The sequence below is a fragment of the Rhinolophus sinicus genome, linkage group LG15 (genome assembly GCF_036562045.2).
Source record: "Rhinolophus sinicus isolate RSC01 linkage group LG15, ASM3656204v1, whole genome shotgun sequence".
NCBI lineage: Eukaryota > Metazoa > Chordata > Mammalia > Chiroptera > Rhinolophidae > Rhinolophus > Rhinolophus sinicus.
In genome coordinates this window covers 8,391,777-8,419,590 of record NC_133764.1, presented here as the reverse complement: position 1 = coordinate 8,419,590, position 27,814 = coordinate 8,391,777, and the positions used below count along the sequence as shown (strand labels likewise).

The 27,814-nt window shown below is 39.8% G+C and overlaps 1 protein-coding gene across 1 annotated transcript; it reads right to left on the bottom strand.

Annotated features, from left to right (window-relative positions):
* On the bottom strand, window positions 1-27,814 carry LOC109460129 (myosin-4). The gene is made up of 40 exons (XM_074319850.1): window positions 27,645-27,814; window positions 27,366-27,396; window positions 25,628-25,871; window positions 25,389-25,532; window positions 25,123-25,279; window positions 23,992-24,019; window positions 23,121-23,229; window positions 22,937-23,029; window positions 22,740-22,803; window positions 21,967-22,065; window positions 21,771-21,874; window positions 21,482-21,620; window positions 21,079-21,197; window positions 20,840-20,989; window positions 18,606-18,776; window positions 17,489-17,801; window positions 17,325-17,392; window positions 16,135-16,222; window positions 15,935-16,052; window positions 15,509-15,632; window positions 15,284-15,420; window positions 14,930-15,185; window positions 12,617-12,859; window positions 12,349-12,525; window positions 11,377-11,522; window positions 11,203-11,293; window positions 10,727-11,116; window positions 9,990-10,116; window positions 8,038-8,156; window positions 7,674-7,870; window positions 6,093-6,276; window positions 5,648-5,813; window positions 5,433-5,557; window positions 4,640-4,948; window positions 4,349-4,552; window positions 3,900-4,025; window positions 3,639-3,809; window positions 3,264-3,368; window positions 3,047-3,142; window positions 1-1,251 (listed from the first exon to the last, which is right to left on the bottom strand). Exons 3-40 carry the CDS (start codon window positions 25,829-25,831, stop codon window positions 1,099-1,101), a joined length of 5,814 nt encoding a protein of 1,937 aa, XP_074175951.1. The 5' UTR covers window positions 25,832-25,871; window positions 27,366-27,396; window positions 27,645-27,814; the 3' UTR covers window positions 1-1,098.

Here is a 27,814-nt window from a genome sequence, read left to right as displayed (position 1 = left end):
TTTTGTTTTGTTTCTCTTTAATAGGTTCTATATGATTCTTGTAAGACCTTTGTATCATTTGATTAGATAAGATACTTGCTATTTTCTTTGATCCTTGTCTGTTACAAAATGAGATAAACAGAAAGCCCTCAACACATGTAAATCTGTAGTAGTAATATTACTACATTAAACATTATAATCATGATAATTGCCTCAGCACTATAGAAAGGCACAGTGTAGTAACCAAAAGATAAAATAATGAGAGTAGGGAACTGACTTTTTAAAAGTATTAATTGACCTATCCTATCCGAAGTCCCGGGAGGAAGCCTTGTAAAAGATACAGAAGTTTCCAAAGAGAGAGAAGAATAATTACTGAAAATATATTCATTCTTAATTTCTATTTATCATTCTAATGTAATAACAAGGGACGAGGCTCAGTAAAACAGACAACTAAACATCTGTAGGTAACAAAAACCTAAAAATCGCCTCTCTATTTAAAAATGACCAGAAAGTCTGTAGGATGCATTTACCTCTCAAGGGATCCTACTCCCAATTTAATCCCTAATCACATTGTTATAGTGAGTTACACAGAGTTTTGCTTTTTAAAAACTTTTGAGTGTCTAATCTAAATTTTTTACTTTTTCTTTTCTTTTATGTCAGTAATTAGTGCTTTATTTTGTTTTTACTCGGTTTTGGGATCAAGACTTTTCATTTTATTAACAAATCTGCTTTTCTGATAACTAGCTGATGTTTTGCCAAGTGAGGTTTCCAAATACTCTATGCTCAGAATGCCTAAGGTGTGTCAGCCTCTAAGCTTCACCTGCTCCCACAGGGGCAGTTATGCTTTAGGGCACTTACTACCTACCCGGAATTGGCCTGGCTGCTTCCTACCACTTTATGTTTCTGGTGACTAAATCCTTTTCCAGAAGATACAAGCAAAATGTTTGTTTCTGTATTTGATGTACAAAAAGGTAAATTGACACAGTGGGGGGAAAAAAGAGACTCACAAGTTTTTTGCAAATAAATTTTTTATCTGCAAAAACCGTAAGTACAAAACAGAGTGACAAAGAACTTCACATTTTGCGCATTTCTTTGGTCACCTTTCAGCATTAGAATGAATTACTCTTCACTTATGACTTTTGTGTGAACCTCCCGGCTTTTCACCCGCAGCTTGTTGACCTGGGACTCGGCGATGTCAGCCCGCTCCTCAGCCTCTTCCAGCTCGTGCTGGAGCTTGCGGAACCTGGAGAGGTTGACGTTGGATTGTTCCTCCTGAGAATGAATGAAAATACATTTAGGAGCAAATATGGTTCCAAATTTCTAGTTTCTTAGGTCAGTGGTTCTTGTATTTGCTTTTTACTTAAAAGTGATTCATTCTAGTAAAACTTTTTTAAAAACCTAGAAAAATTCTCTTACACTTTATTATTATTATTATTATTATTATTATTATTATTATTTGTATTAACTCCTCTCACGTATCTTGAATTCATGGATAACAAGGATAGGTGACATTTGTCTTAAAGATGTTCTAAAAGTTCTGCTTTTAGAACTTCTAAACATCTTCAAGCTACTCCTAATATGCCAGTTTTCCAGCCTCTTTTTCCCCCCCAGAATCCTGAGAATGGAACCAGACCTTTTAAAAATGCCAATATGCAATCTATATTATACCAAACGAATAGCCTTGAGTATAAATTATTGCCACTTAAGGCAGTTTAGAAATTAAACAAGAAATTGATTGTTTCCTAAAATAGTCTGAGTGGTCTCTTATTGTGTTTGAATACATAGCAGCGAATTTGAGAAGGCCAGTTCTGGTTTAGTCTCTAGTAATCATTCTCTTTTAAAAGGCTCATTTCGAACCGTCCAAAATGTGGCATTCAAATTTAGAACGTTAAGAAAACTTAGAATCACTAAATAACAGAATGTGAAAAGAACCTCAGATCTTCCTTTTACAGATAAACAAAGTAGTAACTAGAGAGACGTTAACTAAGTCTCTCTCTCTCTCTCTCTCTCTCTCTCTCTCTCTCTCTCTCTCCCCCCCACACACACACCTTAGAGGCCAGGGGAAAAACAAAAACCATAAATGAACAGAAGAACTAATTTGTGATATACAGGTATGTATATTCATACTTCCATACTTAGGAAATTGATATGACTTTATTATTATTATTATTTCAGATGAATTACAGACTGGGGAAATGAGATAAGGTGAAATGCTAAGAATCCATGGTTTGAACATAACTGAGATCTTCTGAGCTCCAGACTTAATATTAACTGCTTACTTGACACACCTTCACTTGTGTACATAATGGTATTTCAAACAATGTTTCTGAAACAACATTCCTGTTTTCTTATTGCCCTGAAAATCTGTTCCTCCCTTAGATCCCTGTTTTAGTAAGTAATATGCCACCCACCTGGTTACTCAAACCATAATTTGATGAATTACCTTTGATTTCCTTTCTCTCACCTCCCAAGTGTAATCTATTAGCATATTTTGTAGTTTCCACTTCCAAAATATCTCAGCTTCTCTCTCTATACTCCACTACTGTCCTAATCCAAGCCACAGGACCACCTGAAAAACCTCCTAAAATGTTTCGCTGTACCTACCTGTGTTATCCGACAATCATTCTCCACATAGTAGACCAAATAGTGTTTAACAAATATAAACCAGGGCATGACTCACCCAACTTAAAACCCTCCCGTGGCTTTCCAGTGTCTCACTGTACTTAGAATAAAAGCCAGACTTCTTATCAGGGCCTAGAAGACCCTGAGATCCTCTTCCTACCTTGCTCTTCAGCCCATGTTACTTCAAGCTCCTTTGTTCTTCTGCTTCTTGAACCAAACGTCTCCCCACTCAAAAGCTTTGCATTCACTCTTCCCCATTCCTATGACATTTTCCCCTGGCTCATCAGATGGTTAGTTTCTTCTCATTCTTCAGAACTTCATTGAACCATTTCCCTTTCATCTTTCCTCATTTTACCTTTCTTTTCTTTCATCGCTTTAACTGAATTGGCTTGGACATTTCAGAGAACTGGGGTTGCCCCGTCACCCCAAGGGATTCTGAACTCACCGCTTCCTCAGCTTGTCTCTTGTAAGCTTTCACCTTTCCTTGCAGTTTATCTACCAGATCCTGGAGCCTTAGTACATTCTTGCGGTCTTCCTCAGTCTGAAATAATATTTTAAAGAGTTAGTTTCTTGAAAGAACAAATGCATCATATTTTGTTGTACATTTGACTTTGGATCCCTTGCAGACTAGGGTGAAAACCTAGACAGGCCATTTTCCTTACTTGGTAAGTGAGTTCCTTTACTCTTCGTTCATGTTTGCGAAGTCCCTTGACAGTTTCAACATTGCGCTTCTGTTCACTTTCAACTTCTGCTTCAAGTTCACGTACCTGCAAGAAGATGGGCATTTGAAAGACATTTACTGCTATCCATTCATTTAATGGATGTCTACCCTTCAAATGACCTGTAGTATTTTTTTTACTTTTTTACTTTTTTGTATGTAGTTTTTGATGCCCTAGTCTAATCACCCCTCTTATGAACGCTCGGGCAGCAAGGAATAGCTCTCATCTCTGTATGCCCTACATCATCTAGCAGTGCTGCATATTCAAAATCATGTGTTGTATTGTCATGAGATGGAAATATGTTGATCAGAGACCCACCCTGGCCTCCAGTTTCTGGATCTGCTTCTTCCCGCCCTTCAGGGCCAGCTGCTCAGCCTCATCCAGACGGTGCTGCAGGTCCTTCACCGTCTGCTCCAGGTTCTTCTTCATCCGCTCCAGGTGGGCGCTGGTGTCCTGCTCCTTCTTCAGCTCCTCAGCCATCATGGCTGCCTAATTAGCAAATAAATCAAGATAATAAGGAAACGTGGTCATGGTGGGTCGCATACCCATATCAGGAAAACAAGTGCTCAGTGTGCTCACATCAGTGATGGCCTTCTTGGCTTTCTCTTCTGCGTTGCGAGCTTCCTGCACAATGTCCTCCATCTCTCCCTGGATTTGGGAGATGTCTGTCTCCAGCTTCTTCTTGGTGTTGATTAGGCTGGTGTTCTGGTTATGATATCAAATTTAGATATAGTAAGTACATGAGAGCGAAATTAGGATGCCTGATGTTCTAATGAAATCACAAACTAGTTAATTACATTAACTGGTACCTCTTCTTCTTCCATAAATTATCTGAGTTGACATAATTAATTTAAAAACAATCAAGTCAGGATGTGACAGTCCAAATACGCAAAAATATCATTAATACAAAATACACTAGTTCTAAACTTTATCCTCCATGATGAATACATTTTTAGTACTAAGATATGAGCAAGAATTTGATTTTCCTTCCTCTGTATTTTTCACTATTCTCTTCTTCGTCTACTCACCTGGGTGTGCAGGAGCTGGACGCGCTCACTGGCATCCAGGAGCTCCTGTTCTGCCATTTTCCTGCTCCTCTCCGTCTGCTCCAGAGTGGCCCGCAGCTCCTCGATCTCAGCCTGCAGCAGGTTGGCTCTGCGCTCCACCATGGCCAGCTGCTCCTTCAGGTCCTCCTGGCCCCGGAGGGCGTCATCCAGATGGATCTGGGTATCCTGTGGAATGAACGATCATTGAGATGTCTTGTTCTCAGGGCTGCAGTCACCCCAACTGCCCTGGGACCATCTCTGCAACCCATTGACCTTGAGAATGCCTTGGGTGTTTCTGTAGTTCTTCAGGGCCTCAGCAGCCATGCGGTTGGCATGGTTCAGCTGGATTTCCATTTCATTCAGGTCTCCCTCCATCTTCTTCTTGATCCTGATGGCATCATTCCTGCTCCTGATCTCAGCATCCAGTGTGCTCTGCATTGACTCCACGACTCTGATGTGGTTTCTCTTTAGCTGGTCAATTTCCTCATCCTTTTCAGCAATTTTCCTGTCAATTTCAGACTTGACCTGGTTCAGCTCCAGCTGGATGCGCAGGATCTTTCCCTCTTCATGTTCAAGAGATGCCTTAATGACAGCAAGAGGTGACATTAGCAGGGAATAGGAGTGTGTGGTATTCTAGAAATAGGAATTAGTTCCTACTTTTTTTTATGTAGGTTTCAAGTGTACAGTTCTATAATACATCATCATATATCACATTGTGTGCTCACCACCCAGAGCCTTATGTCCTTTTTTCCCCCACCCTCTACACAACACATCTTTAATCCATTGTTTTAGAAATTTCTACGATGTGATGTTGTTGATTTTACACACTTCTATTTCCCCAGCTAGATTGTGCCCCTGACAGAAGGGGCCTCATCTTTGCTTTCTCAGTGTCTGACATAGTTCCTGGCATATATTTATGTTACTTGTATGCACGGTCAACTCTTCATCCCATACTTAGTACACAGAGTAAAAATTATTTTTCCTTTCTCTTGATTCACCACTTTTTGCATGCGATAGACCCTAATTTCTCTCCTAATTGTTTTAGAGTGTACAATAAAGTGTCTACCTCTGCCTCCTCTAAAGCAGCCTGAAGTTCAGCTTTTTCTTGCTCGATTTGCTTCTTTATTTTTTCCAGTTCATGGATACGTTTCCCTCCTTCCGCAATCTGCTCCGTCAGATCAGAAATCTCCTCTGTTAGTGAACAAAAAATATGAACATTAGTTCAGTAAGGGAAAACATTCTTTTAACGCTTCTGTTAAAGAAAAGGTAAAATATACTCACGTTGCAGATTCTTGTTTTCCCGCTTGAAGGTTTCAAGTTGGTCTAAGGATTCCTCATAAGCATTCTTAAGCTTGAACAGCTCTGTGCTGAGTGAGCGGGACTCCTTCTGGGAAGCTTCAAGTTCAGCATGAGTTTCTTCATACTTCTGTTTCCATTCTGACAGGACCTGAGGGGCAAGGAATGGTCACGAAATTCAATGGAGAAAGTTTGATGGAATGAAACTACTGTTCTGGCAACTTTCAAACAGAGTTGAGATGATCTTGGATTGAAAAATAATTATGAATGAGAAGAGTAGAAACCACAGGACACCCCCTCCCTCCACTACTCATGGAGTAGGAGATACTGAGAACAGTCCTCAGATGGTTGGAATACCATAAGGCACACTGAAAGTAGCAGGCTATCTTCAATCACGTTGGACACTGAGGCAAAAACTGGCACAGAATACCTTATCGAAGTTCCTCTGCTTTTTGTCTAGGGCCGCACAGGCAGCGTTTGTTCTCTCCACATCAATCATGAGGTCCTCGACCTCATTCTGTAACCGCTGCTTGGTCTTCTCCAGGGAGGCACACTTGGCGTTCACGGCTTCTACGTGTTCTTCTGCATCCTGCAACCGTTGGGCCAGCTTCTTCCTGAAAAGTGAAACAAGGACAATAGACGTGAATGGCCATCAGCAGAATCGGGTGTTTCAAAGTGGGTACTAAAAGAGAGTGATTTCCACAGTCAGACTCCATAATACTTTGTTTTTCAATCTTGTTTTGTAGGCCTGGTTGTGTATTAACTTATTCCCACTCTCCTACCAATCAAATACTGAAAACAACCCAAATTTCAGTATTGCCATGCTTCATAGACTGGCTTGAAGATAATGAACATCCCAAGCCACCATTTTACTCTTTAAGGTAACTGGTTTATGACTCCTTTATAGGATATTAGTAACTAGCTTGAATTACTATCTTTTTATGTCTTGTCTCCAATGAATTTTGATCTTTAGAGGGTAGAGTCTGTATTTGGCTAATCTTTGTTTTCTTATAGGCTCTCACACATATTAAGTACTCAAATATTATATTAACTGAATTCAAATAAAATATACTTGATTTTGTCTAATTGTATTCTTTATTTTCCTAGCTTTTCATTAATGCTTTAATTTAAAAAAGCTTTCCCAAATCAATATAAATTTTGCTTTGAGTGAGCCACTCAGAATCTCTTCCACCAAAATACTATAATTCCAACTATATGGTTGTACAGCAGCCACAGAGTAAGTATCTAGATCTCTCCTTAAACTATCTGTTGAATAAGCAGTTCCCTTCCTGTCCAGATTTTCCCTCTTACAGTTCAGCCTTGAACTTTTTATTGCATTGAATATTTAGTCCTTTATAAAACAATTTGTTTCCTTCTTATTACAGAATTTGATGTCTACTTTTACTCTTTAATAATATAGTTCTTATTCCCCCCTCTTTTCCACATAACCACATTTTCACATCTCAAAAGGAGGAACTGTGCTTTAAGCCTAATTATTTTTCTCTAACTTAAACCTATCACGTTGAACCAATATTTCTGTTAGTTGCTGAGAGGGAGCAGAGGCATAGGAGGGTACAATTAACTCTTATTCTATCTACACTTGTATAGCTAGAATGATGTAAAAAGTTCCCCTTCTTAAAAATAATTATTCAGCTCCCTGTTGCCTTATGTCCTTTCCCTTTTTCAAAAATTAAACTTATTGGGGGTGACATGGTTAGTAAAATTACGTAGGTTTCAAGTATACAATTCTATAATACATCATCATATATCACACTGTGTGCTCACCACCCAGAGCCTTATGTCCTTTCTTTCCCCACCCTCTAGCTTAATTTCTTTCCTTAGACAACCTAGAGTATTTGTTTTCCTTGCTTAGTTTATGTTCATGCATATTTTTTTCCCTAGTTTTTTATTTGTTTTGGGAGCAGTGGACATTAGCCCATTTAGTGCTTATAGCAGATATACTTTGATTATTAATGCAGACATTTCCATTGTAACTAAGTCTAGAGCGTACTTGGCCTCCTCCAGCTCCTCTGTGCGCTGGATGGCGTCTGTCTCGTATTTGGTCCTCCACTGGGCAACCTCACTGTTGGCCTTGGACATTGCCCTCTGCAGCTCGGCTTTACCTTCCTGCTCCTCCTCATACTGTTCCCGCAGCAGGTCACAGTCGTGGCGGGCGGACTGTAGGGCGTGGGCTAAAGCACTCTTGGCCTAAGAACATAGAGATTAGTGACTTAGTTTTATATCTTTGAAGTGATATTTAGTCCCTAAACTCCTATAGGCCACCAGAAAAAAATCTGTAGAAGCAAGCAAAACATAAATAACCTCAAAAACAAAGATAATGACAAAAACAACACCAATTGGTAGAGCTCACTTACCTTTATCTCCTCTTCAAGCTGCCTTTTCAATTCCTCAATCTGTTGTGTGAATGCTTGTTTGCCCCTTGAGAGCTGAGAAACTAATGAGTCCTTTTCATCTAGCTGGCGTGAATATTCACCTATATAATGACGAAGATACAGAAAACTCAACCTTACTTTGGAAATTAAAGCTCTTAATTAAAAACTGGAGCAGGGAAAGGAGGACTGAGTCTGAAACATGATGGAGAGCATGGATTACACCAAACCACCAAAATCTACTTCAATCCTAATGAGAAAATCTATGCAAAAACTGAGAAATATGTGACAATTTAAGGCAGATTACATCCTTATGAATGGCACAAATGATTTTGGGAGATATTTAAGATTACTTGATCACAATATAAATTGATGAAGAAACATGTGAAAAGTAATATAAATCAAACCAAAAAAACATTCCAGTGTTTTTTGTCTAAGGCAATAGTGTTGTACTAGTTTACCTTCCACTGAAAGTTGATTGAAACAAAGAATTTAGGAGATTTTGAGCAACTTTCTCTGTAAGCAGAAATTCTGGAAGCAATTTTATATTGAGAAACAATGAAGTATCCTTCTACCCCTAGAATGAGTTGGTTTACGGATAACTAATCAGTTTCTAAACTAAATGGCCGTTAAATTTGTCTCCAATTCTTTAAGCACCATAATTCAGAAAATACACTATATTAAAAATAGAAGGAAACCTTTCCGTACCAGTATTTGAACTGGTTACCTGGAAGCCTTATCTCTAACATTTAAGAAGAATCAACTTTCACTTTTTTTCCCACACCACTAAGATACTAAGAGTAAACACGTACTGAGAAAGAGAAACTACAAGGAATTTTTTATTCTTTGAGGATACATTTTTTTTATCACAAAGTGTGCTTACCACCTGTATAACAATAATAATAATAACCTTACTTTGAGCTTTGTTCTAGAAAGAACAATATTTGAACAAATATGAAAGAGTAAAGAGGTTCTCCAGCCCTTTGATATGCTTATTACTTTAATAGTCCAGATGACCCATAAAACAATTTCCATTGTGTTACCTCCCCCTTGGGGAGGTTGAACTGTGGTAGAAAGCTGGACAAGTGGAGAGGGAGGAGTCAATGCAGCGACGCTCCAATTTGGATAATCAAAATACTATTAATAGGAACCTCACTTGGATGTTCCTGGGCTGAACTACGGTCCTGGATATTTCCCTCCTTCACTGTGGTAGCTACCAGCAATTGTCAAGACTTCAGGAAAAAGACTGGAATAAGCATTTTTGGACAACTGCCACAGTTTGTCATATTGAAAATGGGGATAACGTTACACAGACTAATGAGGATAAAGTAATAAATAATTACTAGAATCATTTTGAAAAGTGGAAATAAATACTGTGAGGATATACTTTTTATTTGTTAACTTTTAAAATTTTTTATTATATTTATTGGGGCGACATTGGTTAGTAAAATTATATAGGTTTCAAGGGCACATTTTATAATACACCGTCTATATATTGCATTATGTGTTCACCACCCAGAGTCAGTTCTCCTTCCATCACTATATATTTGATCCCCTTTTCCTCTTCTACCACCCCTCCCCCCTTACCCTCTTGTAGCCACTACACTGTTGTCTTTTTTACTACAATAAAATCTGCTTTAAAATGTTTTGGATCACTTTATTACCAAAAAACAAAAAACAACAACAACAAAAACAAACCAAAAAACAACAACAACAAAACCCCCCAAAAAACAAAAAGAAAGAGAAAAGAAAACAACCAACCAACCAACAAAACAAAACAAAACAAAACAAAAGTCAGTGGTCAAGAATGAGTTCATAAGAATAGGTGCCTCCCAGGAAGATAATATGTGATCTCAGGTAACTCAATGCAGTTTTTCAGCAAGTTGAGCATCCAAGGTAAATTTATCATTCAAGGTCAACACTGGTAAATGGCCCACCTGATTCTGTCTGCAGGCGCGCTCTCTGAGCCGTCAGGTCGTTGATCAGCCGCTGCTGCTCTTCTTCCTTTGTCTTAAGTTCACTCAGTTGATCTTCTAGAGTGCGGCACATCTTTTCAAGGTTTCCCTGCATTCAAAAAGTGGTAGAAGCCATCTCACACGAGTGTTTGGACCACAGAAATTTTCAGTAGTCCCAAGTATTCCATAGGAGCTGCAGTACTCATTTATTTTGAGAATAAACTACTTTTACAAATACACAAAAACAACAGAAGTCTTAGATGGTGATGGGAAGAGTAACAAGACACATAGTCTAAACATGCTGCTATTAAATCACTTTGTGTATCTGCCTTTACTCAATTAACTTATCTGTGATGTGAGAATGATACTTGATTCAGCTCATGAGATTTTCTGGAGAAGCAAATTATGTATTTGTGCTTAAGAGAAAAACAAAAACGCCTAATCAAGGTAAGGTGTTTTAAGAAAATCTTAAAATGTATGGTTGAATCATACTAATTTTATTTGAAAGAGCTTAAGTTTTCACTGTGCACATTTGGGTATGGCTCTTTTCCCATTAACAGTGAGCGCTTTGCCCCATCGCACCTGAGTTGCTCCTCCCTCTGACCAGTCTCCTACCTTGTCCTGCCATAGCCTCTTCCTGCCAATTACTAATGGTTCTGGAAAGCCTCACTCACACCTGTCTTACAGAAATCTCTTTGAGACTTAGTGCATGACGGTACCTTGGCTTTGGAGACAGTCTCCATGTTGCTGGCCAGGTCATCGATCTCCATCTTCATCTCGCTCTTCTCCTTCTCCAGCTTCTGCTTCACCCTCTGCAGGTTGTCTATCTGCTCGCCGAGCTCAGCGACGCTGTCCGCGTGCTTCTTCCTCAGGGTGGCCGCGGTGGCTTCGTGCTGCAGGGTGGCCTCCTCCAGGTCCCTGCGCATTTTCTGGAACTCAGCCTCCCTCTTCTTGTTCATCTCAATCTGGGCTGAAGTTGCCCCGCCGGCTTCTTCCAGCCGCTCGCTGATCTCCTCCAGTTCCCGGGAGAGGTCAGAGCGCTGCTTCTCTGCTTTGGCCCGAGAGGCCCGCTCGGCCTCGATTTCCTCCTCCAGCTCCTCAATGCGGGCCTAGGAGTGGTGAAAAGCACAGCTGAGCTTCTCTGTGCTAGTAATTTTGTCAGGTTGAATTAGACAGATGGAAATCATGTACTTACCTGTAACTCCTTGATCTTCTTCTGCAGCTGCATCCCGAGGGCCTGTTCATCCTCAATCTTGCTTTGCAGATTGCTCATTTCAAACTCTTTTCTATCAGAAAAGCGTTTTATGTCAGTCACAGAAATATTAATAGTAAGTTCCCCATGATTTAAATCTTTGTCCTTGCTGCTTACTTTTTGAGTTTCTCATCAAGCTGCTGTTTGTCATTTTCTACATCCATTGTGGATTCTTGGGCCAATTTTAGGTCACCCTCCAGTTTCCTCTTTGCTCTTTCTAGATCCATCCGGATTTTCTTTTCTTGTTCCAAAGATCCTTCAAGCTAAAAGTGAATAATTCATGAATATAGTTCCTGGGATGTTACCTCCTTTTGTCCCATGTTGAGCTTGTAAACATTTAACTCATATCTAATCAGCAAATGCTTTTGATTTTCCTTAGAATCAGGTAAATTTGTCCCATCTATTCCATTTTCATTGCTATTTACCTAATCCAAGGAGTCACCATTTAAAAGGTGAAATGTATCTCACTACCATATTTTTACAGTCAACTACTGGGGAGACATCACATCCCCTCTGTCTTCCCACTGGAACCCATGTGATCAGTGCTTTATCACAAGGGGTGGACACTAGCACTAGTTCCAAACATGGTCTTTGTCAATTCCTCCCTGACTCAGACATTTACAGTGGGTTCTCGATTCAAAGTCAGATCATGTTTAAAGCCAAATTTACCTTCCACATTCCTTATTTGGAATCCCCCTTGCTCCTGTGAGAGAAAACCTTATGGGTCATTATGGCTTCTTTGCTCTTCTTATGCTTCCTGCTCAGAACACACTTTCTCTTCTATAACTTCCCACAGCCTCTCACCTTTCAAGCCCAGCTAAAGATGCATTTTGTTTGTACAGCTTTTCTTGGTGAACACATTACCTTCCTTCCCCCTAGTTCTTTTCACCCATATTGTTTGTTACAACTAACTTTGTTTATTTTTTGACTTGTGTGTCCATCTTAATTCTTGTAGCAGGGATATTGTCCTATACCCCATCTTCATTGGAAACACTTGAAATGTACTCGTTACACCATAAGAATGCAAACTCACGCTTACTTAGTTTGTTGCAAAGTTAAAACAAAAAATTTACATGATGTTAGGCTTACATCATCTACTTGTTGTTCCAGCTTGGTTTTAGCTTTGGTCAGGGTGTTGACTTTGTCCTCTTCTGCCTGCAGGTCATCCAGGGTCTGCTGGTGGGCCTCTTGGAGGGCCTTCTTCTCCTTGGTCAGCTTAGCTATGGTCTCATCCAGGCCTGCCATCTCTTCTGTGAGGTTTTTCACCTAGAAGGTTAAAGAAGGGATTGTCTCTACTACAAAGCAGCTTACTGGACGGTAGAACTTCTATTTTAGTAAAGCAGAATATGATTCATACCTTATTTTCTGTGGCATGTTTCTCCTTTTCAACCTTGGCCAGTGTCAGCTCAAGGTCATCGATGTCTTTCTTCAGTTCTGAACATTCGTCCTCCAGTTTCCTCTTCTTGGCTGTCAGCTCAGCATTGATCTCTTCCTCATCCTCAGCTCTCTCAGTCACCTCTTTGATTTTGGCCTCGAGTTGGATTTTGGTTTTGATCAGCTGGTCACACCTTTCTTCTGCATCAGCCAAAGCATCTGCTTCCTGAGAAGGGACAACAGACACTTTTATATTGTAGTGCTCTGGACATTTTCAGGTTTTTACTAATATTTTGAAGATAAACAAGTAAATTGTGTTTTAAAAAGCCTTAGGTTAATTTTTATTAGCTTTCCATGATTTAGGAAATATTTATTGGACACTTACAGCACTGAAGATTTTTTTAAAAAGGGAATTTACGTCATGGTTTCTAGTAAAATTATGATATCATTATATTTTTAATGATGGGGTTCAGGACACACTCCCTCAAATATGGCACTTTGGCATACTAAGAATCTTAAGCTGAAGGAGCTTGAGAAAATGGCAGAAGCAGGAAAGTCACTCTGACCTTCTCTCCTCACCCTTCTCCCCTGAAACAGGTCATAAAGTTCGCATGCAAATGGTACCCTCTCTGTACAAGGAAAGAAAACTTTCTTATTACCAGAGATGGGAATTTGGGAGCCGAGAAGACTGTATAAACAAACTTTGTTCAACTAACCCTATCTTCCTAGTTACTTCTTCACCATTAACTACCTCTAGCCCAAGCCCCTTCGTCTTGCCAGTGCTTCACAAATTTATTGTTTCTTTGTCTAAAAGTTATAAAAGATTACTGTTCTGGTCACTTCTTCAAGTCTTAATTTTCTTGTGAAGGCTCCCATTTATATGTAAAAATTCAATAAATTTGTTTACTTTTCTCCTGTTAATCTATCTTTTGCCAATTTAATTTTCACACCCAGCCAGGGACCCTAATAGGGTTGAGGAAAAATTTTTCCTCCCCTACATGGTAATCTATATTTAATGTGTTGGTATATAATTTCTGATCAGTCAGTTTTCTACATTTAATATTTATTTCCAGAAAAGTTTAGTATATGAAAAACAAAGTTGTTGGGTATCTACCAGGTTGCTAGGAGGGACAGGTAATATCAGAAAAGTGACTTAAAGAGAACACATGCCCTACAGTGACAAAGTAGCTGAGAATTAAAAGGTACCTGGAAGAACTAAGGGAAACTGAACATGTTAGAAGTGGTGCTAATAGAAGTAGCAAGCATGTTTCTCATGAGAAGAGATAGGAGTTGGACTATAATCGTTATGAGAGCAGGGACCATATTTCTTGCTCAGAGTTGTATCCTTGATGCTTGGAACTTCACCAAATATTTATTAAATGGATAGTTGATAGAATTATGTTAAAAAGGAGTCATTTTATACTCAAAGGAGAGGAATATGCTTGGATCAAGCTTAGATACCCCCTACAATTATTCTTTGATTCTCTTCAATTTGGAAAACCCTGGTCTACATAAACGACAAGGAAAGTCACAGTGTATTTACAGTTGATCTTTCTTTAAATTTTCTAGTTATGTGTCCAAAACTGATAGAGTAAACTTTAATGTTCCTGTTGTTGATTTCAGTCGTAGCAACTGAAATTCTCATGTCATTTGGATCACAAAAATGGGTTGGACTGTGACATTTGATCAAATTTTTTGTTCCCAAGTCTCTGGGTATTTATTGGGACCTGAGAACAAGAACATCAACTCAATCTCTCATGCTTTGCATAAAAATTTATACTATTTATAGAAAGTCTTGCCATTATCCTTGCAATGATCCTATTCTTTCAGGTACTAGAGAGTTTCCAAAGATAGAGTTGAGAGGAAAGTTACCAGGGGACCATAGACATAAAAGTTCAGAATATTGGTTTCAAGTTGATCCATTTTCATCACAAAGTGTCCTCCTTCTTCATTGTCAATATTATTCTTTTTTCACTGCTCTTATTTGCATTTTTCAGTAGGGAGAATCTTAGGGAGCACAGATCACCTTATTTCCTGCCCATATTCTGCTAGGGGAAACAATAGGGGAAAAGGAAAAACATTCTTCTTTTATTTTCGCCTTCTCAACAGCAAGGAATCCTATCACAGTGCTTTTTAGTAATGTTGTGTATGAAATTTTATAGAACATTCTAAGGAGTTTTGAATTAGGGAAGATTGATAATAAATCCCTTAGTAAGGTGGAATCTACACTTTTCCTTAGCAACTGCTGAACTGAAATTTTAGCATCAGATTAAAACAAATGGGTTCTGACACTCACAGATTGAACTTGGAGTTGTAGGTCATTTTTCTCTTGCATCAGAGACACCATTTTCTCTTCAAGTTCTTTCCTTTTTGCCTCTGATTTAGCCAGCTCTTCTTTGGTCTTCTCAAATTCTTCCTTCATGTTGGCCATCTCCTTCTCGGTTTCCGCACTCTTGAGGAGGGGCTTGATCTTGAAATACAGCTTCATCCAGGGCCAGTGCTTCACATTCATGAAAGCACGGACATTGTACTGGATGCAGAAGATGGACTCTCTGTGATAGGAACAGAAATGTTCAAAGTCAGGTGATAACAGCACTCAGAACCAAAAAGCCTAGGCTGATGGGGTTTAGTAAGATGTCCCTATGAATACCTTCTTTCCACCATCTTCTGGTACTCCACTCTTGCCAGGAACCCTCTGCACCTGGCCTGAGTTCGGGTAATCAGCTGGGCCAGCTTGTCATCTCGCATTTCCTCTAGGAGCCCCAGAAGACCAGCTTTGAAAAAGACCTGAGCATGGGTAGAGTTACAGATCAGAAACTTTACATGAACTTCAAAGGGATGGAAATAGCATCAGGTAGGTTTTAGAGATTATTACCTTGGTGTGACCAAATCTATACTGGGTGTGGTCAATGTCAATGGACCCAAGGAGCTTCTCAGAAGCCTTCTTGCTATCGATGAATTGTCCTTCAGGGATAGCACTGGCGTTTAATACCTTGTATCTATTTAAGTCAAACAAATAAATGATGTAGCTGTTGTCATCAACAAGAAATCTTCCTGCCTTACTATAGAAACAACATAGTTGTCGAGTAATCTAACAAACATAAACAAGAAATTATATCTTTTTATCTATTCTTTGTATATTCAAAGGGTATCCAACTTTTGGCATGTCAATACAGAAGCTATTCATTTTGTTTCTCTTCTTCTCATCAATTCTAATAGAAGGTATAAAGGATTCTTTCATTGAAAAAAATAAAGTAAATAAGAAGACTCTCTTAAAATAATTCATGTGAGAAAATCTGACCTCTGTTTGAAGTCTGCATACAGGATTCTGCTGGGGAAGCCTTTCCTACAGATACGGATGCCTTCCAGCACACCGTTGCACCTCAGCTGGTGCAGCACAAGTTCGTGCTCCATGGCCCCTAAACAGGAGAATACACATGCCTCATTTCATGGTCTAAAGCCAGTACACCAGAGCTTGTCTGGATATGAGAAATGTCTTACCAGGAGTCTTGGTTTCATTGGGGATGATACACCGTACAAAGTGAGGGTGAGTGCTCCTTAAGTTGGTCATCAGCTTGTTCAAATTCTCCTGTGGGACCATATGAGTACTGGGTTTAAAAGTGGACTCTTTTCAGACAGTCATATTTACAGACATAATCATTATGATTTATGACATTTGTTCAATTCTAATGAATAGAATCCAGATTTGAATATGCAAAGAGTCATCACTGGAATTTCCACATTCCCAAAGTGGTCTTCCAGCTCCCATTTTTGTGCATTATTTACATATTTTTCTACTAGATGTTGAAGTGGTTGTTCAGTGCTATTGAATTTGAAGCATATGTTATAAATTTGAGTAACATTCTAAATATATGGAAATACTCTACCCACACTTTTTGCCTAGATATGTAGTCTGGTTTTACAAGTAATTCAATGTCTTCCTCCAAATCGCCATTTCTTTCTTTACCCAACTTTCAATTGTATCCACTTCCCTATTATAGGCTTATTCCTTGTCATAGTCAGGGAGCTAGGCCTTCCTCTGGTTCCATAGAAAGTGGCCTTTTAATGCCTCATTCTGGGAACTGGCAGAAAACTGACAGACATGTTTCCAAGTGTGAGATGTTTTCCAAGGAAATCCTGGTTTTTTAAGTCGTGTCAGTTATCCCAGATGAAATTGTCAAAAGAAAAGTAAGTTTTCCCAAAAGAGCTAGTTCTTATCACATCTGGTTACTTATTCTTTTAGCTCAGTTTCCAAATTCCCACCACTATTCTATCCTCAACTTTCAAAATCTACTCATTTCAGTTATATACCAATATACACCTAAGCACCTACATTATTGGGAGGCTCCCAAAGTCTCAAGCAAATCTCATGTTTTGCTTAATCCTATCCCAGTAGAACCTTTTAAGTGTCAAAGGACCTTATTTCCCAGGCCCCAGATTGAATTTTACCATCTGATACTGACTTCTGCAATTCACTCTCGTCCCTCCTGAGGCCGTGTCTCCTATATTCTACTAAGCATCTCTTCCAAACTATGGCAAACTTCCCTGCCACTCAGTTTTACCACTATCTGCTGACCTATTTCCTTGAGGCACATCCAGTTCTAGAATCCTTGCAAGACTACTTCCCCTTCTCTACCCAATAAAGTAAAATTTAATTTCCTGAATCTAATTAGAGAAAAGGAAGTGTGTACCCTGAAGAGAGCAGACACCGTCTGGAAGGAAGAACCCTTCTTCTTGCCACCTTTCTTTCCACCAGACTCTAAGGAGGGCAGAGAAAGCACAAGCAATCATAGCACAGGTTTTCTCTGTTTACATTTTATACATTAAGTAAAAGATGAATTCTATTGAAAATTACCTGCTTCAGCAGCTGCTGCTGCCCCAGAGAAGAGGTAAGCCAGAGTCTTCATTGAAGACTTCTGGTACAGCCCGACCACGGTATCGTTCAGGGGGTCCTTGTTCTTCTCCAGCCAGCCGGCGATGTTGTAATCCACGGTGCCCGCGTAATGCACCAGTGAGAAGTGGGCCTCAACCTTGCCTTTGGCAGGCTTGGGCTTCTGGAAGTTGTTGGACTTTCCAAGATGCTGTTCATAAAGCTTGTTCTTGAAGGAGGTGTCTGTGGCCTTGGGGAACATGCACTCCTCTTCCAGGATGGAGAAAATGCCCATAGGCTAAGAGAGTGAAAGGAAACAAGTGCCATTTTAATTTTGTCTGCTTGTAGAAATCATGGGTAAAATTACGATCCTCTTTGAATAAATGTATCCTGTATTTCCTGATAGTTAGTGAAAACTCATTCCTTTGGCCTGAGTCCTTAATTTAACAAACACTTATCAGGTATCTATCAAGATCCAGGTTCTGTGTCCGGCTCTGAGACGTGATGGAGAGTGAGAGAAACAAAGGGTGTGCTCTGGTGGAATTTGTGTCTTTGCCCCAAAGACTTTAGAGCAATGTTTCTCCAAGTGTGACTTACAAATGAGTTGCAGCAGAATCACACGATAAAAAAATGCAGATTCCAAGGTTCTGCCTCACACTTACCAAAAAGTATTTCTAGGGGTAAGATTAAGGAAATCCATAATTTTATTACTTATGGTGAGTCTTTGGCACAACTGAAATTCAAGAGCCTCTGCTTTAAAGTACTAGAAATTTTTATTTCAAATGCCAATAATAATGAATCTAAGGAAGACAAAGAAATAATAAGTAAAAGATACTCTTGTCAGTGCTCTTTTGTAAGGAAAGATGGCTTTAAATATACGGCTTTGCACTGCAAAGTGCAGGGAAAGGTAGAGGTCTGGAGTCTATAGAAAACATTCAGTTGCCTGTACCAGAACACCTACCTCAGAGATGGCAAAAGGAGTGTTCCTGATTTTGTTTACAAGTGGCAATCTTTCACTATAGTAAATGCTAAGATTTTGCGACTTTCTTTTAAATGCCGTAGATCAGCAGTGTAATCTGTGATCTGAAAAAAGCAAGCGAACCTTCTCGATGAGCTCGATGCAGGCAGCCAGGTCCATCCCGAAGTCGATGAACTCCCACTCGATGCCTTCCTTCTTGTATTCCTCCTGCTCCAGCACGAACATGTGGTGGTTGAAAAACTGTTGCAGTTTCTCGTTGGTGAAGTTGATGCACAGCTGCTCCAGGCTGTTGAACTGCAATCAGCACAAAATACAAATTAACATTCATGTTATCATAAAACCTTCTCTTTGACAGGGGCTTTTCTTAGTTGGCTCTCCTAACTGCCCTCTGAGGATGCAACGGCGTCATCCTGACTGTACAAGCCCCTCTCTCCCTCCTGTGTCTGTTTTGCTGCTGGGGGCTAGGAAGTGTTACCACACTTGTTGGAAGTATCTCTTAAACAGGAGTAAACAGGCTCTGCGTGATGCTTCCCTGTGCAGTTAAACAATTTTATGGTTTTTGCAATATCTATTTTTGTGGATCCAAGGTTTCTTAGTCATTTGTGACTTTGTGGTTATGTTGCATAACCAGCTAAAGTTGATACCTCCGAGCCATTGTGATCTGTATGTTGTTACTAATAATAGGAATAAAAACTCAACAACTAACATTTGTCCGACATTTACTATATGCTAGACACAGTGCTAAGTGCTTTGCACAAATTATTGCATTTGACCCTCAAAGCCATCTTTTTAAGGTGGTGCTATTTGCCCATTTCATGGGTGAGAAACACTATTAGAGAGGATAAGTAACCTGTGCAAGACCCTGCTAGTAAGAGGCATGGCAAGGGCTCCAATGCTTTTTTTTTTTTGGCAAGATAAAAATAAATAATACACATTAAGTAGACACGTTCTATATTGTACTACAGGGTGTAAGTGTTATGAAATAAAAGAAAACGCAGAGTAAGTTAGGGTAACAGGAGCATGGCTGGGGTTCAGATGCTTTGACGCCAGAGGCAGTGTTTGTAACCAGTATTAGACCTTGAAGAGATCTGCTCTGCTTTACTATTCAGGACACCTAGATCTAAACACGAGTGGGAGTGCTCTTGTCTAAGAATTGTGTCGCCATACACAAACGCCAAAGGGGTTCTACCACACGGATGAACCTTGCAAACATTATGCTAAGTGAAAGAAGCCAGTCATAAAGGACTACGTATTGTATGATTTCATTTATGGGAAGTGTCCAGAATAGACAAATCCATAGAGACAAAAAGCAGATGAGTGGTTATCAGCGGCTGGGGGAAAGGGAAGTGGCGGATGGCTTAATGCGGATGGGATTTCTTGTTGGGGTGATGACAACGTTCTAAAATCAATTGTCATGATGATAGCATACATCCGTGAATATACTAAAAACCATTGAATTAAGTACTTTCAGTAGATACATTTTTATGGTATGTGAATTACATGTCAATAAATCTGTTATTTAAAAAAATGTCAAAGAGGTTGTAAGTATGCACTGTCGTTACTTTTCTTATTTGAAAGAAATGTGAATTGCTCTTCTTGTTCCTGCTTGGTGCCGGATTATTCTTTTGTTCCCAAGGTGGGCTTGGGAATTTCTGGAAATGCTCTTGTCACTGAACCTCAGAAAGATTCCTCCTGTGTCTATCCATTCACTCAGAAAAAGTGTAGAAATGCGACCTGTGGGTCATGCACACTGAGATATGTTGTCAGGTAGAGGACTTCGATACCCTCGTTTTCTAAGCTACAGGGGATGTATTCCTTCTTAGGCCAGATGAATCTGAGTTTTTTAACAATGCCATTCCCAACCTCTGTACCTGGATAGTGCAGGGCAAATAGGAATCTTGAAACTTATCTTTGAATTTGTCATTGTTTTCCCCACTGTCATCTTTGCTGTCAGTGTCACCCTCATCACCTTCTTTGTCATTTACTGAGTACTAACTATATGCTTGGGGTCTGTGCTTAGGGCTTTCAATTCAGAATTCTTGTAATTGGCAGAATGATCTCAGAAGTGAATGTGTTATTTGGAGTGCTAGGTGACCTACCTATAGGTCCTTGTTGAACTTGCCCTATGCTTGGTCAGATACCATTCCCAAGTTCACACAGGAAGGAATTGACAGAGGTGGAGTTTGAGTCCAGATCCGTCTCATTCCAAAGCTGATGACCTTTCATAGACTTTTGGTCTTGTTTCATGTGTCTATTTGGTTTGTAGTACAGCTATTTTTCATAGACCTTTTCCAATATTGACTACTGTAGCAGCAAGATCTGTAAACTTTCCTGCTACAAAGGTCCTGTTAACTCACATCAAAGATCTCAAAGCCAGCGATGTCCAAGACCCCGATGAAGTACTGCCGGGGCTGCTTGGTGTCCAGCTGCTGGTTGATACGGGTGACCATCCACAGGAACATCTTCTCATAGATGGCTTTGGCCAGAGCACCCACAGAGTTGATCACCTTCATGGACAGAGTAACGTTTTTGGTGTTATTAAAGGCATGTTGTGAAGACCAGGACTGTGCATGATCCATTGACGTTGTGCACTTACCTGCTGTACAGTCTGGCCTTTGGTGACGTACTCGTTGCCGACCTTGACCCTGGGGTAGCAGAGGGCTTTGAGCAGGTCAGCAGAGTTCAGACTCTGGAGGTAGGCTGCCTTGTCAGCAACTGCAGAGACACAATTCAGGTACCCAACATGACCTACTGTGCACTCCATAATCCATAGGGGCAGAGTAATTAATGAGACACTATTCAGGTACCCAACATGACCTACTGTGCACCCCATAATTCACAGGAGCAGAGTAATTAATGAATCACTTTATAGAAACTGTGTGTGGGGGTAAAATTGGGTATGTTCATCAGAAGCTCAGCTGTGCAGGAGCCATGCGTTTGGAATGGGCTTTTTTGACCTATATTCTCTTATTAAACCCAGATGGAGCTTCATTTGGTACCTTCGGTGCCGTCTGGCTCTGCCTGCTCCTCACGCTGCTTTTGCTTGAACTTCATGTTCCCATAATGCATCACTGCCCCTGTGAGCTTGTAGATGGACACTCTTTCGTCAGAAGTGAAGCCCAGGATGTCAATGGCACTCTACCAGGAGAGATGAGAGGACAAAAATTAGGGCAGAAGACACAAATTTGTTTAGGAGAATTTATACTGTATCTGTAACGACACATGTTGTTATTGTCATTCCCATACATAATGCTTTTTTTTTTTTCTTAAACTTCATGAGTAACTTACATCTGTGGCCATCAGCTCTTCCTGGTCATCGATGCTGGGGACTGTGATCTCCCCTTGACTGACAAAGGCATAGTCGTATGGGTTGGTGGTGATCAGGAGCATTTCTGGGTACGTAGAATTCAGGGGGTATGTTTTACATCAGAAAATGTTAATAAAATGATTAACTTCTAGCTTAGAAATTTAAGTCCTTTCTTACCAATTAGATCTGGTTTCTTATTAGACATGATCTGATAAAAAATATGGTAACTTCTTTCTGCCTTCAGCTGGAAAGTAACTCTAGACTTCTCCAGAAGATCTGCAATGCAAAGTAGACATAGAATGGAAGGGTCGGGGGGGGCTGGAAATTATAAAGTTCCTGGAGTGATTTTGGCACTTAGGATAATTTAGCTAAATCTCATTGGCCCCTTGAGATTTCAGTTGAATGTCCCCATGAGGTATCAAATATTACATCTCTACAATGGCAGTTGTTCTTGCCATCTCTAGAAAGAAACTAAAGCACGCTGGCCCAAGGCATGTTCATTTCTCATACAGGAGATCCTTGACATTTGGAATATATTTGATTCTTGATAACTCATCCCTCCCCAGGGTCTCTTCTCACTTTATAATAGAGGGGCTACTAAAATAACATTCATCCAGGCTCAGACGAGGAAGTAATTGCATATAGTCAAACCATAGGCAACTCATTTATCCCCAGTGTTAGTTTTTCCTTAGAAAAATTTAAAATTAATTTGGAGGCTGGAATACATCAGACAAGCCCAACAGCTCCTGGCAGTTCCTACAGAATCATAAGCTCATGACTGACGTGCCTAAAGTACACTGTGGACTATGGACAAGACTGGCATTAACCCTGGGCACGTTTGGCAGCAGACTAGTGTTTCACAGGCTCCGGGCTCAGCAGAAGCTGCAAAATGTTCCTCCAAACCATCATTTGTCATTCTTGGATTCTATTTAGGAGGTTCTGTTACTCACATGTTTCAATATCAGCAGAAGCCAGTTTCCCTGTGGTACCAAAGTGAATCCGGATGAATTTACCCTTGTAAGAAAAAAGATGACATTATATACATAACTTGAAGCATACAAGAAAGAAGAGATTGAAATGATAATTCAGACATGCTTTCTCTGGCGTTTAAGGGCTGAGTAAACCCTTCTGTGTCCAAGAGACTTACAAAGCGAGAGGAGTTGTCATTCCTCACGGTCTTGGCGTTGCCAAAGGCCTCCAGGAGGGGGTTGGCGCTGATGATCTGATCTTCCAGAGTCCCCTGCAAAGGCAAGAGCCGTCCTCACATCTGGGACTCCAGACTTCCTGAGAGCCCTGGCAGTCTTGATGCTGACTCTGGCTGTCAGACTCACCTGCATTTTGCCAGTTTCCTCCTTCTTCTTCTCTCCAGTGACTGCAATTGTTGCAAAGTACTGGATGACACGCTTGGTGTTCACAGTCTTCCCTGCCCCAGATTCCCCACTGTCAAACAGTAAGCAGACATACATGAGAAATTAAGCTATGTGACAAATGAGCCTGCTCCCGTCAGCATTTACTACTATGTATCTGTTTTGACATGTCTTTGTCAGAGTCTACTAGGTCTTTCTCTGCAACCTACATATAGCTCATATAACTTCTATTGCTTAGCACTGACAAGAAGTAGAGAAACTCATTCATTATTCATGTAACACATATTTCTCCAGTGCTTAAAATATGCCAGGCTCTGTTCTAGGTGGTGAGGCCTGGGCTTGAGGGTGCCCAAAGGCAGCCACTCGATAACTAGGTAGTAAATGAAACAATTCATAAAAAGAGCTCTATGAAACAATGCAAGCGTTCTTCAGTTTCCTTAGACCAACGACAAGGCCCAACTTATGTCTTTGGAAAAATAGACATCTTCAAGGAGGCCTTAAAAAATGAATCACTGGTAACATTCCCAAACTGCTCACCCTTCAGAAGGCTGTGTGTTTCTCGCTGCCCTGTACCAGGTTCTGGCCATGCCCAGAGAAGGGGTTTTACATCTCCTACTCTCAGGTAAGTCCTGTGGAACTTTCAAGACTGGACGAGCAAGTGATGCAATTTTTGGTATTAGTTTATATTTTGATGCTATTTAAATCCTACAATACAGTGAAAACATCTAGTTTCAGGCTGATCACACCATATGGGCATTAACTAATTTCTTCTATCAGTTTGTCATTTTCCCAGTGAGAGTACAATGCTAGTAAGACTCAGAAGAGTAATACATACGTGATTAGGATAGACTGATTCTCCCGATCTGCAAGAAAAACAGTTGGACAGTCAGCATGCATACCAGTTACACAAACAAAACTTTGTATAGGAAAACACGTAGGAAATTGAGCATAACTGTCATTTCCAATGGAGTTTTTCAATACATTATTGTAAAGTTATATATGGTATTATTCTCAAGCCTCTAGTTGGGGAAGAGAAACATAAAATATTGTCATATCTTAAATTCCTTAAGCTGCCACAGGAAGTGTGTCCTGGTTTAAAATAAAGAGCAGAATTTTCCAAAGGCAGATACATTCCCTAGTTGTCATCTGTAGATTTCAATGTCATGCTGTCTGCTGATTAATGCATATAACTTAAAAATGCGTAATATGCTAAGGGTTTGGACTGTAGTTTAATAGGTTAAAATAATATTAGCAGAGACAAGGTTGAGATTTACTTTCCAAATGGAGCAATAGGACACACACACACACACACACACACACACACACACACACCTTTGTGTCATAGCCACAGACCACAACCCTAACTCTGACCAATCTTCCCAAAAGTATGACATTGAGACCAAGAAAGATCAGGTGGAAAAGGAGGCCTCAATCAGAATAAAATCCTTTTAAGGGGGGAAAACAACAACTTTTGTTTATATGCTTATAGCCCCCAAATGCCATCTTCATTCAAAGGAAGGGTATTATATCTGAAATGGGCTCTGATGAATTAAGAGATAACAGGACTTCTAAAAGTATCTAATTTATAATCAACAAGAAACTTAGGCACTAAAATGATTGAACATATATTTTTCATTTTTATTCAGACAATATGATTCAGTTGTTACTTAATCTTACTCTTGTTTCTTAAATACATAAAATAAATCATGCCTTTTCAAGCAGGGAGACTAAACAAAAAACTTAATAGGGATGGAGCAGTAGCATGGTCTGGTAAAATCATGGAGGTGGAATCAGTAGAACTGAATTTTAGTCTCTGCTTTCACAGAATGTACTGCTCTGTGGTTTAGTCACCTCTTTCGTACAACCAGGGGGTTGGATTAGATTATTTCTAAAGGTCATTTTAGCTTTAACATATGTGATTAGAGGTGGCAAAATAATTCATATGCAAGACAGTTGAGCCACTCACCAGTCAGCATGAACTGATAGGCGTTGTCAGAGATGGAGAAGATGTGGGGCGGGGCCTCCTGACGCTTTTTGCCTCGGTAGGCAGTCACCACCTCGGGGTTGTACACCGGCAGCCACTTGTAGGGGTTGACGGTGACACAGAACAGGCCTGAGTAGGTCTGCACCAAAAAGAAAAAATATATATTATTTTATGAGAAACTTAATAATCTATTTTTCAAAAATATTAACGACTAGTAAGTGAACAGAAGGCCATGAGATGGAACTCACGTAGATCATCCAGGCTGCGTAACGCTCTTTGAGGTTGTACAGCACGGCGGGCTCGTGGAGATGGGTCATCATGGCCATGTCCTCGATCTTGTCGTATTTCGGAGGGTTCATGGGATAGACTTGGTCCTCTTTGACAGTTACAGTCTGTCAAGTCAAACAAGAGAGGCCAGATCAAAAAATGTCAGCACATCTAACCCAAAATGAAAGACAATTGAATCATCTCCAGATGTTTTACTCACAGCTCCAGCTTCAGTCTTGGCTGTCACCTTCCCCCCTTCCCTGCTCTGCACTGTTGCTTTCACAAAAGACTCCTTAGGGTCCACCACAAAGACAGATGTCTTGGCATCAAAGGGCCTGTTCTGGGCCTCAATACGCTCCTTTTCAGACTTTCGGAGGTAAGGAGCAGCCTCCCCAAAAACAGCCATTTCCTGGTCTCCACTCATGGCTGCAGCTTATTGATGGCAGCCCAGTTGAAGACTCTTCCTGGCAGATGAAGAAAAGATATTATAGAAATTTTAAAACTGGACCACTAGATTCACTTTAAAAAAAACAAGCAAACATTCTTTATTTACTGACCTGTACAGTATGCCCACCTCCCTAGCGTGGCTGAAGGTGAAATGTCAGTCTCCGTGTTCCCTGCCAGTGCTGACACAGACTTAGTCAAGTCATGTGTTTGGAAAGAGACCGTTGTTTCTGGCTCACCTACCATATGATATTGTACCTGCTCTCTGAGTTTCATTTGTTTTATGTACATTGATCTTCATAAGCTGCCGACTATTGTTTATGCAGAACACAAAGCTAAGATGATGGCAGGATGTTCTCCACCTCTTTCACTTATAGTTCTTATCTTCCAATTGGATTATAAGCATCTTGCAGGCAGGGAGCACTTTTTCCTCTGTGGCATCCCTCACACCTCTTAGAACACATGCTAGATACAGCAAATGGCTCAAAGCTGGCTTTGTGAATTATGTTTCTAAAATGAAATATGTTTCCAAAATTCTAGGAACTATTTTGTATGTGGTGAAAATCTTTTCATTATAGATTTGGATTTTCAAAGACTGCCTAGTAAGGGAAATCGAAAATGTGAGGAGCTTTGTTTTGCATTGTTTTGCTAAAATATATTCTATTATTCATCAATTTCTCTTGCTCCTGTATCATAATTTCGACAAACTCGGCTTCTTCACCTATCTTTAGCATTTCTCAAAGACTTAATATAAAGTGTTATTACTTATATTTTCTTGCTTTATTACTAATGTTATACAAATTTCACAAAAATTTTTCAAGATTTGTCTCTTGCCACTTTAACATCCATTAATCCTGTCAATATTGATCATAGGTAACCTATTTTATAATAATAATAAAGATATCTTTTCCAGGAAAACTTAAAGTTCTTGGCCAAACTTTTCCATTCAAACTACATGGGTCCAGACAACACAATTAAAATGTCTGTCTTGCGGAAAATGCTCACAATCATTTTCCATATCATGTTTTTTAAAATTCCATTTTACAGATTGTGAAACAACCTGCAGATTTAAGCCACTTTTCCAAGACAAGGATTCAATCTATTCAGACAGCATCTCAGGGAATTTTATATTATATAGTGCTGAATAGAAGCTGCAGTATAGGAAATTTGCATTTTCTCTATAAATGAACAATAATATTGAAATGTTGTATTGCATATTATAATTCTATTACTTGAAAGTAAACTACAATGTTGGACATTGAAAAAAATGTATAGAACTCCTAAAGACTCTGAGAAAGCATTTTCATGTATTATAAAGGCTATAAATGAATGAGAACCCATTTCGAACGTCCCTCTCGAATTCCCTTGAATTTTTCCCTTGAATTTTTCAAGGGAAGCATGATCAGCCATGAAATTGAAAAGCTTTTATTTCATAACCCCCTGGGCACTCTCCAAACCACAGCAGAAGACTTTTTGCACCCTGAGAGGAATGAGAAAAAAAATCAGTATCTTACCTTAGAGACACAACCTTGAAGTGGGTCAGAACTGTAAGAAAAAGAACAAATTTCTTCTGAATTAAATTCTAACAGGCCCCAATAATAGCATGCATAATTCTTAACTGAGAAGCAGGAAATGACTGGGAACACTGAAACATCAAATTAAAATTGCTCCCGAGTGAGTTGGTGCTTCACTGAAGGGCAGCCAGGAGCAATGGGAGCCAGGATGTGTGGCATGCGTGCGGGCAGCCAGACATCCCTTACCGTCCTTCAGAGCCTGTCCTCACACACACTTACCTTGAAGCTTTATGAGGAAAGACAAGTCATACTCATTCCAAGGGTACTTTTATAGGCTCAAATATGGAAAACACGTAGCCTCCTCCTCTTTCTTAAAAAACCATTTGGCCAAGCATGTTTTTGGCAATGAAGGTCTCCAAGCATAATTCTCCTCGTATTAAAGATGTTTG